The 13,862-nt window shown below is 34.5% G+C and overlaps 1 protein-coding gene across 1 annotated transcript in view; it reads left to right on the forward strand.

The window, feature by feature from the left end:
• The window catches only part of NBEA (neurobeachin), a 466,212-nt gene that overhangs the window by 209,433 nt on the left and 242,917 nt on the right, over positions 1–13,862 (forward strand). Inside the window, exon 35 of the mRNA XM_042868525.1 lies at positions 2,987–3,048. Within this exon, the coding sequence (XP_042724459.1) occupies positions 2,987–3,048 (62 nt within the window). The remainder of the gene's footprint in view (positions 1–2,986; positions 3,049–13,862) is intronic.

The following is a 13,862-nucleotide window of genomic DNA, read 5'->3' on the forward strand; positions in this document are numbered from 1 at the left end:
AAACTTTGCACTAAAGTAATTATTATTGCCTTCATAGTCCTGTTTTATTAATTATAAAGCGTTTATGTCATTACGACTAGATTATCTTTGTTATTTAGTTGATATCTTTCAGTATCTTTCAGTGGAGATACAGGAAAGGGGACAGACTCTTCAGCAGGGTCTTTTGTGACAGAACAAGGGAAATGGTTTCAAGCTTAAAGAGGGTAGATGTTGGTTGGAAATAAGGAGGAAGTTTTTCACAGTAAGGGTGGTGAGGCACTGGCACAGGTTGCCCAGAGAGATGGTGGATGCCCCCCATCCCTGGAGACATTCAAGGTCAGGGCTCTGAGCACCTGATGGAGCTGTAGGTGTCTCTGCTCATTGCAGAAGAGTTGGACTTGGTGACTTTTAAAGGTCCCTTGCAACTCTGAGGATTCTGTGATTCAGTGATTCTATAATAGCAAGTACTTGTCCTGCCTTTTTATTTTAGGCATACATTCTGTCATTTTAAATATCTGTGCAGTGCTTCAAACTTTTTTATATTGTTTGAAGTTCGTGGCATAAATATCACCGAGTGTCATTGGAAATTAAAAACCAAATTAAAAAAAAAATAAAAAGAGAGACCAGAAAGTTTTTATTATCTTTGTCTGTTTTAAAGTGGGGTTTTTGCATCAATTTTTTAATTTTTCAAAACCATGCAAAAATATGACTTAGTTTCAGCAGATGCATAGCATATAATGTTTGTTACATAATAATATTATATATATAAAAATTTATAAGACTGTAAAATGTAAAATGGGTTCTGAGAGCTTTGTTTTGTCTGTATCTTGTTCTAATACATCTGAGGTCAGATTTTGGAAAAGATGAGTGAGTCACAGAAAATGTGTTTGTATTTGATTGTTTTTACTTTTTTTTTTTTTTTTTTAGTATTACAAAATATGTAGGTTGTTCCAAAAATAATGCCTCCTATTTATTTACATGGAAACTACAACAGTTACAAGGTGCACAATAATGTTATATTATAAAGCAAATTCTCAGCTACAGAATGGAACAAGTTGCCCAGAGAGGTTGTGAATGCCCTGTGCTTGGAGACATTCAAGGTCAGGCTGGACTCTGGGCTCTGAGCAACCTGATCTAGCTGTAGGTGTCCCTCTTGATTGCACGGGATTTGACTTGATGTCCTTTAAGACTTCCTTCCAACTCAAATGATTTTGATTTTCATCAGCAAGGAACCTGCCAGCCTGCATGCCATGCTTCTAAAAATCTGCACCAGTGGAGGTGATTGCTGTTGCTGTTGCCACTGCTGACACACCACCCACAGCCTCAGTGTGCTCACATGCACTGTTTTGGCCTCTATAAACGTTCAGCGGGCATCAGTGAATGTCAGTGGGTGATACTTCTTCCACATGGAGGAATTCAATGACACAGCTTTACTTCATACACACTTCCGTGTCAGACGCCTTTCTGCCAGACTGCCCCAATGCTGCCATCTGTTGCACAGCAACAAGATGTAATGGAATATTGCTGGGAAGGTTCAGCCTCTACTGCCATATCACCAACATCTGCCTCTGACATAGTGGGCTGGAATCATAAATTAGGAGGCATTACTTTCAGAGCTGCCCTCATATGGGATTAATTCACAATAAAACTTGTTCTCTGATAAGATATTTGATATATCTGTCTTGCTCCTACCTGCATTAGCTTAACTGTTAGGTTTGCTTTTCTGTTTGGATTTTCTTTGTCAGTTTTCAAACAGTGGAGGTAGCCTGCAGGTGATAAGGATCCCATTAATCTTTCTGATCATCAAGCACTTGAGCATGAGAATAGCTGATCAATTACAGCAATTGTCTCCCTAAATGAGCTTTTCACATCTGCCTCTTATTTCATTACTTAACTGTCTGCTCATATATCTGATAGAATGGAATCCTACTGGCTTCTTACAGTGTGTTCTGTGTTACTGTACAGTGAGGATGGGGTTATTAGCAAAATGGGCACAAAAGGGTATTTATCCACTCCCCACAATAAATATATGTGCTGCTATTGCATGAATGCTTTTGTCTCTAATTGCTGTTTGTTGAAACCTACTCAAAGTACATCAGCTTCTTTTTCAGTTTCTTTTACAGCTTCTTTTGTTATACGCCTAATTATTTGTTTATTCATTATTACTTTGGCACATAAAAATCATTTCCATGCCCTAAGCCATGATATCAATGCATTGCGTATCTGATTTTAGAAAATAGAAGCTACCAAGGTTAAAAGTGTGGTTTCCTTCCCCTTCCTTTACAAAACATCTTTTAAGTACCTAGATATGATATCCTTTTCTCCAAAAGTTAATCAGCATCTCCAAAGCTGCAAAAAAAAAAATATTCAAAACTGTGGTAATCTGACACGTAATAATTATTTAAATTAAGTAAAAACTGTGATTATGCTGCAGAATTCAAGGTTTTCAAGAAGCATGAACTACAGAGATTCTAAATTTGCTAGGAAATAGATTTTATAAGAGTGCCTCTTTCATTACTACTCAAAGTTTCAAAGTCAGTTGTCAGATGAAAATTGAATTAATTTCTGTGCAGATACCTTATTCTCTACTCGTCAGTATCTGATCAGTTTATTTTTAAGCATTTACAGGATTTTATTCTCAGATTATTTTCTTATGCTTATTGCACAGTGAGTTGCTTTGGATGATATAAATATATGGCTGGATAGATTTTTCTTGTTTATTTTGCTAAATAGTAATCTAAGCTAAAAGACAAAAAGGCGTGATCAAAAAACTCTCTGTACTGATCCTGGTACAGCTTTTCTTCGAGATGATTTCATGGCAGTTCCTGAACACTTAAGTATCTTTGAAATTGAAATTCTCAGGGAATTTGGCTTGAAACTTCTGTCATTGAATTTAAGTGATTAAAAAAATACAGTACAGAGATTGTATAGAATTCCTGAAACCATTTAGCTACAGTTAATAAAAACTAGTAATCTTTTAAATTCACTTTTGACTATTTCTTTGCAGGTCTGGTTTGCATGAAGTCTAGTACTTCCGTGGTTGAACTTGTTATGTTGCTTTGTTCACAGGTAAGACATTCTCTGATTATAATTTTAATGGTTCTTTAACATAGTGCTGGACTTCTTCCAACCTATTAATTGTGCATTGGTGTTTGTTGTATTCTTTCATGTCCTAATAGGAAAATGCAAAGTAATCTCTTCTGGCAGTATATAAATTATAAATTTTAAAAAATATATGCACAGCATAGTGCTTCTATATTGAAAGAGTATGCAAAATATATTTGCATTGTTTTTTGGAACTGTATGGATATACATAATCCACTTTTCCAGTGTATGAACTCTCTCTCAAGACAGTTCTTATTTACAATACATGAAGATAATATTATTTTTGTTACTAAAATCTGTCTTTTGGACTAATTATTTCATTAAGACATACTTTACAGTGGCTTTGTTATTTCTGGTACACGACATAAAATACTACATATTTGATGTCATATGCAGAAAGCAAAGGAACGTGGCTGAAGTATTCCTTAAGAAGTGACAAAACTAGAATATTTCTATTTTAAAAAATTCTGTAGCTTTTTTTGTTTTTATTTTTGTTTTTAGCTTAGCAGTAACTGATTTCTCAGAAATCTGAGTCAATTAAGCTTCTGATTTTCTCTCACAGGTAAAATATTCAAAATTAATTCCATTTATTATTTGGATTCTTCACATCGCAATTTTGATTTTATTTCTCTGAATTGTTATTGGCTAACTTCCTGCATACAGCTTTTTACATTAAACTGGTGATAATAAGCTATCCCCAGACCCACTTTATGTAATACAAGGCGAATACAATGGCCTAACAGATCCAGATAATCTAAAAGTTCTTTCACTTCTCAAAGGACTTACTACCAGTGCATCAGTAATCAAGTCCCCTGCACATGTAAAATATCAGTGAAATGTATATTGTATATTAATATATATGTTTTATATATATATATATATATAACATAGTGCCCACATTAACTCTTTGTGTTATTACCAAGGGAAAATATTTGTTTGCAGTTTTCCTTGAGCATTCACAGCTGCACTTGGAGTACATACACCAAAAACGTACTGAAAAGAAATACATTTTCAGGGGCAAATGAAATGAAGATCTACTTTTGATTCATCTATCAAAAAATAATTAACATTTACAACTCTTTGGGGGGAAGTTGGGGGAGGGAGTTCCAACTTACCTGCTGTTTGCCAGTCCGTAGCTTGTGCTTCTTCAAGCTGCTGTCATAAGGAAATCATTACATCTTGTTTTCCTTTGTGTTTTTTTTTCTTCTTATATTTTTTTCTTTCTTTTTCTTTTTTCCCTGCTTGGTCAGGATGGATATTGGTTAGGGAAAAGTAAAAGAAATATACATCCCTAGCAGGAACCCTCAGTGGGGTTTGAACTTCAAACCCTCTCCAGCAGAGCACTTGAAAAATTTGTTACCTAATGGTTAAGTCCTGGGTTCCAGGAAAATTCCAAAAGATCCATTAAAGCTTTTGAGCCTTATGTTCATGTCATGAAACCCTTTTTTTTTTTTTTTCTTTTTTACATCTTTTGAAACCTTTACTTGAGGGAAGGAATAACTTACAGTCCTTTCTTCCCTAGTCCTTGGCTTTACTGCAGTTCTCAGGAATAAAGTGGAATGAAGCATTAGGGTCTAGTGTCTTTGATGGCCTCATCATCTAATCATAGGTTTAACATTACTCATTTGCTGGCTCCAGGAATTCCTGCCATTAAGGGCCCTAGAGATGAAACTTTGCCTCAAATATTGATTGAAAGGAAGAGGGAGAAATTTAAGCTCTTTCTGCAGTGCTTTTTCTTTAGACAACTCAGTCAAGCTATGTAGCAAATGCAGCTAAATCAATTTGTTGGTTTTATGAATCTTATACCAGTTATTTATAATTTCAAAATATTTGTCTATGTTAAAAATAAGCTTCATTTTATACCTAATACAATGTAAAGAGCTGAATCATTTTGAAATTCTAAACATTAATTGATTTTTTTCAGTGTTTGCTCAAGAGCTATTCTCCATCTATTCAATTACTTGGGGAAATAACAGCTTTTAATTCTTATACCTCAGCTGATATTTTAGGGTTGTTTCCTTGACTTGTAAATAAGGACAATCTTGCATTCTGGTGCTTGTTTATATTTTAAGTTCTTCAGAAGCTAATGCTGTAACGCTGATGGAGTGATGTTAAATGTTTCTACAGACATTGGTCAACAGGGGGCTGTACTGGTGTAAAAGCTAACCAAAAAAGCATTGCATCTGCACAAAATACTGTATTTTATCCTAAAGGTGTACTAAACGACCTGCAGTTCTGTTCATCTGCATGAAAATCTTTGGTGAAGTCTTCGGTGAAGTTTTCTATTCAATATTTTAAATTATTTGTCAAAAGAAAACATGAGGTAAATGGTTTGAAATACTGATAGGACGTAATACAGAACATTGCTAGAAGAAAGTGGCACATCAAACACATAATACAATCCAGTCCCTGGCTAACATCGGGAGTTAAATCATCTCTCTATAAAAACAAAGAGCCACTACCCAAGCTTTTATGTATAAATTAATATGAACTGGGAAGACTAAGTGAAGTAGTTCATTTATTTTTTTTAGTAATCCTAACATAACTAGGGCTTTTCTTCCTACTGTGGGTAAATCCTTCAGATTCAAACTGAATGACATTCTACAGATTAGGTGAAGTTTGAAATGTGTCTTTCAAAAGATAGATGATGATGATGTCAAAAACCTTTGAAAATTACAATTTTGTTTGCACAAGAACAGAGTAACTTTAGACATTGAAAAGAAAAAGGAAATACGAAATTTGTTTTCCTTTAATTTGCTACAGCAAATTAGATGCTTTTATACTCTTTATGTTGGAAATTCCATGTTAACGACTACAGATTAGCAAGAATGTCAGAGTTTTTTTTCTTATCTGAGCTCCTGAATAAAATCAACATTGCCAGCGGCTCACGTCCAAGGTATGGTCTAAATTTACATGAAATATCACATTACAACTGTCTGAAGGTACATGTCATGGATAATTCAGTTCATATGGTCAGCCTTTTAGACCAGAGGGATATGCAATCAACTCTTTCCCCCCAAAGGAATTTGAAGTTGCTGTGAAAAATACATTTTAAGTTTTAAAGGAACTCCTGTAAGGATTGTGCATCATTTTGGGGCTTGGGAAAGAAGAAAATGTTCTATTCTCTGTATTTTTAGAATATTTCTTTTATTATAGTTTGCTTCCCTTCACTCATTTATTTCCTAGGATCACCTAGGATGAAAATATAACTTACTTTGAAGGCTGTATTTTCTTTATTTCTTATATGAGCTAAAAGCATTCAGTTAAGTACTTGAAATAATATATTTTTTCTGCATAATTGATAATAAACATGTAATGATTTTCACTTACCATAAAAACAAGCACTTTCATTTGGATTTAGTCTATTCTAACATAAAACGGATGAAGATGTGTTATGTTTGACAAGATCTGTGCTAGATTAGCTGGTCTTTGTTCCCTCAGCCTAGCTGAGAATGTCACAGCTGTGTTACTTTTGAAGAGGTAGATTTCTTCAATGAACTATATGTTGAAAAAAAAAAGGAAAAAAGAAAAAAGAAAAACCTTTGCAGTGTTGTTCCATCTTGCATCAGATTTAAATTTATTAAATTTCATTCAAATTATTATTTGTTTTTAGCTCAAATAGCATAATTTCTAATTACTTCCAGATCTTTTGCAAGCATTTCTCTTTTGGAGATGTAGCTTCTGCAGAAAGTGAATGATGTTGACCCAAAGGATAGTCTCATCTCATCCCACTGGTATTTTTCTGTACCTTATCTAAGAACAGGGGAAAATTATTTTCTTAAACAGAGTGTGCTCAAGGCACCTACTACTTCACCTTTCTAAAAGCAGAACATTGTAACGTGAACAGTTGCTCTAGGAAAAAATGCTGTCACTTGCAGTTCTAGAATATATTCTGATTGTCTGACCAATTTCAGGATTTAATAGTTTTCAATGCAAAATTCATTCTATTGATTTCTCCTCCCACTGCATTAGAAATTTGATTGAGATCATAATTCAGGAGCCTTCAAAGGAAATATCAAAACTAGAAGAATAATCTGCTTCTGAAAGACAGTGTTGAGGCAAAATATTTCTCGTAGATGCTATCCATTGTAAATTGGCTTTGACTAGAAAAACTCTTTGGGGGTGGGGAGAGAAAGAATATAATTAACTAAGAAATGCTTTAATTAAAACCTGTTAGGAGATTTTCAAGTAAATGATAACACACAATCTTCCTTATAATTACACAGTATACAGATTCTGTAAATAGTTTGCTTTTATGAAAAAATATCCAACTGAAAGTCTCTTAAAGAAGCAAACCATATCAAGAGTATATCCATAACCTGAAAACTCCACTATATAATTAATGGGTAAACTTGGCTTCAGCTAAGCTTTTCAAGCTTTGTGTAACAGTGTGATCCTCATTTATGAGTTGTGTCTGTCCACATGGTTTAGTCTTTAACCTGGGAAGTCAGTAGCTGCTTGGGTTGAATCCAGTCTGTCTCTCCATATGACAGGCAGACAGTCAGTACGTACTTAATCAGAAAAGATCTTTGGAGGATCTTCTCCCATGCAGCACAGCTCATAAAACATTTTCCAGCAGTTTGATGCATCTTAAACATATTGGTTGTATGCTACTATGTACAGTACAGCAAACACAACAATAAAGTGACAAAACAGGGTGGAGTGTGGAGGGAGGGGAATGAGAGCTTTAGCTGCTGCCGTAATTGTCAAGAAAAAAAAAAAAAAAAGGTGATAAGTCTAATTCTAATTAATATAGGCAAGACCCATCAACCATGCACTGGAGAGATTTCAGTACCAAAAGCTGTAGCAGACCTACGTGTACATCCTGCCTCACGGGATGGTGTATCTCTTGGGCTTCAGAGACTGACAGCTGCCTGACGCAGAATCCAAGCAGCAAAATCAATCCCTTCCTGATCACTAGGGCAATCAGGATTAACTTTTGTTTAATAAGTGATAACTCTTTCCTGTGTTTGCTATTTGTCTTTTTTATACCAGCACTGGTAGGAAAATTAATGAGAAGTTAAATAGTAATTGCTTCTCTTAAAACTAAAGAACCTGAAGCTTAATCTACTTAGGATACATGCATTGCAACTTGAAATTAACGCTGGTTATGCAAATTTCTATGGAGGTGTATTTGTTTTTCCTACTGTGAAAAAAAAAAAAAAATTGACTGTTTCATTTTTGGCCATGTTTACCCATTCATTCTGGTGGATTATTTGCTGTCTGTAGTTTTACCAGTGCAACTAGAAGGAGAACAACGTCTCATATTGTATCACTTCAAAAGCCTGAATTGAAATTTGCCGTAGAAGGAAAGAATATTTATGTGCATCTCTATACACAGAAATATAGGCAGACAGAAATTCAGCTTTGTTCCAGTATATTTTGAAAAACAGGAAAAAAAAAAAGAAAAAGAAAAATTAAAAAAAATTAGGAAGTTTTGGATCTGTTACACTGCTTTTGTTCTGCATCTTCCTCTCTGCTTATCCTGTTTTTGTACCAGTGACGTTTGTAAGACTGTGTTGCTGAAACATCAGAAAAGTATTCAGACTTTTACTTCCTGGTTTAGTGGGATAAACTGAGGTTCTCATCCAAAACCCAGCAGAACTACTCAAAGACAAGTTTTCAGGATTGCTAATCTGGGACCACAGAGGAGTGAGAAAACACTACCTATGTCTTCATGGCAGAAAGCTCTAAATTGAGATCTCTGCATCTAGTGGAATCATACTCATTGGCTGCTGTTTCAGTATTCAGCTTGGTCTTCTGTCTGGCCTGACGCATCCTGCTGGAGCAACCGTATGTTCTCCATACATAGTTTCATGGTCCTGTTTGCTCCTTTTCACCATTACACACAATGGTAGAAACAGTCACGTCAGTTATAGACCAAAATTAAAAGTAGCTCTGGATGAAATAGTAAGTTTCAATTTGTTGTATCTAGAGTAGCCTTAAAAGCAACAACTTCTAGCAAGTGGCTAACATATCTTGTCTCCCAAAGGTTTCATTCCTTTAAATATTTGAGCAAATGATTAATTTCATTTGATAACATAAATTAACTAATTATTATTTATTTGGTTACTTCAGGTGTATGCTTAGATGTTTGCAGGATTGATTACAAGAACTTAGATTGCTCTGAAAGTAATGTCTCCTATTTATTTCCATGGAAACTACAAGAGCACAACAGCACTATTTGATAGAACATATTCTCAGCTACAAAACACTATTTTTCAACATAGTCACCACCATTTGCTATGCATTTTCAGCAGCAATGAAGCTACCAGTTTGCACACTGTGCTCATAGAAATCTGCAGCAGTGGAGGTGACCCACTGTCACTGTCACCACTGCTGAAATGCTCCACCCACCACCTCAGTGTGCTCACATCCATTTTGGTCTCCACAAATGTTCAGCAATACATGTCAGTTGGTGTCATTTTTTTCTCAAGGAAGAATTCATTGACACACCTTTGCTCCACATTCAATCTGACATTGACCTTTCTGTAAGACTTTGCTGCCATTTGTCACACAGCAACAAAATGTAATTGATTTTGGTGGGAAGGTTCAACCTCTACTACCATACTACCAACGTAGTGCCTCTGACGTAGTGGACTGGCATCATAAAATAGGAGGCATTACTTTCAGAACAGCCCTCCTACATAATGAAGGCTAGCTGAAAAGAAACAGGACAATCATTAATTTCTTTAAGTAAATGTAAAGATGAAAGAAAGGAAGATGGCATTTGGTGGGAGAGAAATCAAGGTAATAGGAAAAAAAAAAAAAAAAAGAAAGAAAAGAAAAAGGCAGAGATTTTACACGTGGTACAAAGTATAGAAAGATTTATAAAAATAGCCAGGCATGTAAAGTGACAGTTTCTAACTTTTTATTGCAGGCTCAAATCTAAGATCAATTACAACACTTAGCTAAAGTTGGTAATTTCTGTCATTCTATAAAGGTGCAGTGAGAAAGAAAAATGATTTCTATGTCATTGTCCAATCTCAAATACAGCACAATTTGAACATGTATTTATATTCAAGTGTTGACTTGGAGCTCTTCATAATCCAGAGCACAGCCTACATAAAATAGGTCAATGTACATATTTTATGTAATTTCCAAAATCAGAAATGAATTCTAAGTAGTACAGCAGAATCTTTGTATCTTTGGTATGGTGTGGAAAGTAAAAAACTTATTTATCATTTATATTTTCTTTTGATCCAGAAGTTAAATGTGTTTTTTTTTTTTTTTTTTTTTTTTTTTGCTTAATGTTTCTCACTTGCTTCATAGATTCTGGAAATTATTCAAAAGATGAACATCTTGCACTGTCTTTTTAAGCTAAAGGAGTGTCAAATAATTTTCCTTTATTAATTTGTTGTCCATGTGTGGGATGTGTGGGATGTCTTCCAGCCTAATCTTGGTCTTCATGTTATGAACATCTGCTTCCACTTTCAAATGGAAACCTTCAATGTATTCTTTCCATCTTGAAGGGAAATTTTATTTACTTTATTTTATTTACTTTTATTTTATTTACTTTACTCCAGATCCCAGTACACCCAGAAAGCTAATTCTGTGTTTCGCCTTCAGTAACAAGCAGAATCTCTTCTTCAATATCTTATTTACATCTGAATGATCACAAACCTGTTAATTTCTCTAGCCCATCCTCATCAGAATATTTTTTGTAACAAAATATTTAAAAGTACATTTATTACACATAGTGAAATGCTGATCAGAACTTCTTCTGGATAGATGGTAAAACAGGCTGGATCAGAAAATTTTAAGAATTACTTTCTTCATTCTCCCATACATCTTGGTGCCTTCTCCTGACTATCAAGTTGTCTACAATTTATATGGATCTTAGGTATATAGAGGAAGACAGCTAGAAAGTCAGAAAGCACCAGTTGGTATTTCTTAAAGATCTGAGAGAGGGTACAAGAACTTATTATAGGTGAATATCACCAGATATATAGTTTGTCGGGTGTCTTTTTGTGTATGATGGAGGCAAACTAAGGAGCAGTTTTCTGTACATCAAAAAGTCTTCTATTTATTGAAGTTTTGGAAAACTTCAGATTCATCAGATTCATAAAACCGTAGAACCTCCTGCCTTAGGTAGGAGGAGGCCTTAAAGCCCACCCAGTCCCAGCCCCCTGCCATGGGCAGTGCCCACCACCAGCTCAGGCTGCCTAGGGCCCCATCCAGCCTGGCCTTGAGCACCTCCAGGAATGGGGCACCCACAGCCTCTCTGGGCAGCCTGTGCCAGTGTCCCACTGACTCTGAGTAATGAATTTCTTCCTAACATCTAATATACATCTCCCCTCTTTCAGATGATTAAACCCAATCCCCCATGTCCTATCACGTTAGTTATCTACCTTTAATATCAGTGCCTGGTTTGGGTTTTAGCACAATTAGCCAAACAGTATCACAAATTGTTAATAATTTTTAAATGTCTTAAAGGAAGAGATATTTTTCCAGTTATGAAATAAACTCTAAAAATTTTGGATGTGTGTTTTTTTCTAACACATAAATATACATCTGCTTCAGGAGATAGGCAGAATTTCTACACAACAATTAAGGTTATTATTGCAACATCTGAATAAATTTGATCATTTCTCTAGTATTGTTTGGAAAACGTAAATGTTTTGGTTTTTTTTTTTGTGGTAGAGGATTTTTTTCTCTTCTCTTCTAAGGTACCAATGAAATGTTCCTCTGGGAAAGTTTGACTTAATTTTCAAGATAAATTGAGTGATTACCACAGGTGATTTGAAGGGCAGTGGGTCTTTGTGTACCCAAGAAAAGAAGAAAGATTACTATACATTACTCCAAGTCAAGAAAATAAAAAGAAAATGAGTCTTCTGAAGGAGAAGTCTAAAATATTCCATAATTTTTTTTCACATTTTTAAAGTCATATTCACATAAATTGTATTGTGAAAGTTCCATATTCCTTTTTCTTTCTGAGATTTGGCCAGAAGCCTAGTGGATTCCAATACTCATTGATTTGCCTTCCAGAGTCATTCTGTATCTTTCTTATTGTGGGAAATAGTCATTTTTAAAACGATGACCATCATAAAATCCTAAAATTGATTCCAAATTTACTTGAAAGAGTAGACTAAAAATACTTTTTTTTTTTTTCCCAAATAATCTATTAGCAGTATATATGTTTGTAAGGGAGAAGAATACGGGCAGTAAAATTCCTAGATCTGAACTCTTAGTTCTGATTTTCATTCCAAACAATAATAAAAAGTTTTTGGTCTCCAATATCTTAGCTCAGTTGTTGCAAGATTAGGAAGGACAGTCTTACGATCCTGAAACTGTACAAGCTGCTCTAAATGTTATGGGGCTATGTCTGGGAATCAATCAGTTTTTCTGCTCATATCTACTTTTAATGGGCATATTTTTTCTGCAATAAAGAAACATTTCCTTCAGTCTTGTAATGTTTCTTCTGAATATTTCTTGCTTGGATGACATAAAGTGAGTTATTTGTGGCTTTAGGAGGCAACATCTACATGGAGTTCAAACTCAAGGTGAATTACATTCATGTTGTGAAATGCAAACACATTTTTTAAAAATTTCCACTTCCGCTCTCGGATAGAAGGTAGCCCTTCTACAGCTCAATACAAAACTTTTCTCCAAACATACAAAAGTGTTCAGAGATCAACGGAGAAGATTCTTCAAAGCGAATCAATATAACTAAATTGTCAAAAAGTAGCAATGAAAATTCATTAATTGAAGCACTGAGATATCGAGTGTGTTACTGATATCTTAGACTAGAACATTTAATGAATATTCACTGTGACAAAAAGACAAAACAAACAAACAAACGAACAACTGTGATTATTTAAGTGCATCAAAAAGTAAGAACAGTGAGATATAAATTTTTTAAACTCTGAGAATCATTATTCGTTTTTATGAATTTATTAATTCATGTGTCAGATTTATCATTTGATTTTCAGTATTACTAAAAGCATAATAATTTTGTAAAGAAAAATTTCTAATATTGTAAGTCAAAAAAGTGATTGCAAGCAGAGGCTGATTTGGAAAGAAGGATTATATAAACTGAAAAAATGGTTCTTTTTGGTTTAGTGGGGATTTCAGAGCTTTAAAGAAATAGGATGAGGAAAAAACATTCAAAAGCAAAAATAGTAAGAATACCAGAAAGTAAGGATATCTCAGTTTCAAAGAAGTCTGAATTTTAAGTAGTATCTATATTGTGTTATGGTTTGTTGTCTAGAAGTTTACACTTTTTGCTGTCATCCCTGTCTTTTTTTCCTCTCTTCTCATCCTATGCATGGATATTTTTTGTAACTGTATTCATCCTGAACCTTCTATCAGGAAATGTGTACAGGCACTTTCTGGATGCAGTGATGTCTTTAGAATCATAAAATCATAGAATCCTTAGAATTGGAAAGGATATTTAAAGGCCATCTTGTCCAACTCCCCTGCAGTGAACAGAGAAACATCAGTATCAGAACAAGGGAGGAGACCAAGTTCCTCCTGCTGGATAGGAGTTACCAATATCCTAATCACTTAGGACATTTTTGAGATCTTTGGTGTATGGTTGCATAATATAAAACATTTAGAATGTAACCACAGTGGACAGTAATTTAATTAAATGTCTTGTAGCATATTAAGACAATTATTGGATTTTTTTTTTCATTTGACTATTTAAGCATATTGCTTCAAGTCTTTATTTTCATTCTTCAAATGAGTGCAGTGATTTGAACTGGTGTTGCAAAAGCAACTTTAGGTTTCTTAGTATTTCTAGATGTTTTAGTGGATCTTTTGAAAAGAAACTGATA

This window comes from Lagopus leucura, unplaced genomic scaffold (assembly GCF_019238085.1).
Source record: "Lagopus leucura isolate 7727_CA_CO unplaced genomic scaffold, USGS_WTPT01 Super-Scaffold_100001, whole genome shotgun sequence".
Taxonomy (NCBI): Eukaryota; Metazoa; Chordata; class Aves; order Galliformes; family Phasianidae; genus Lagopus; species Lagopus leucura.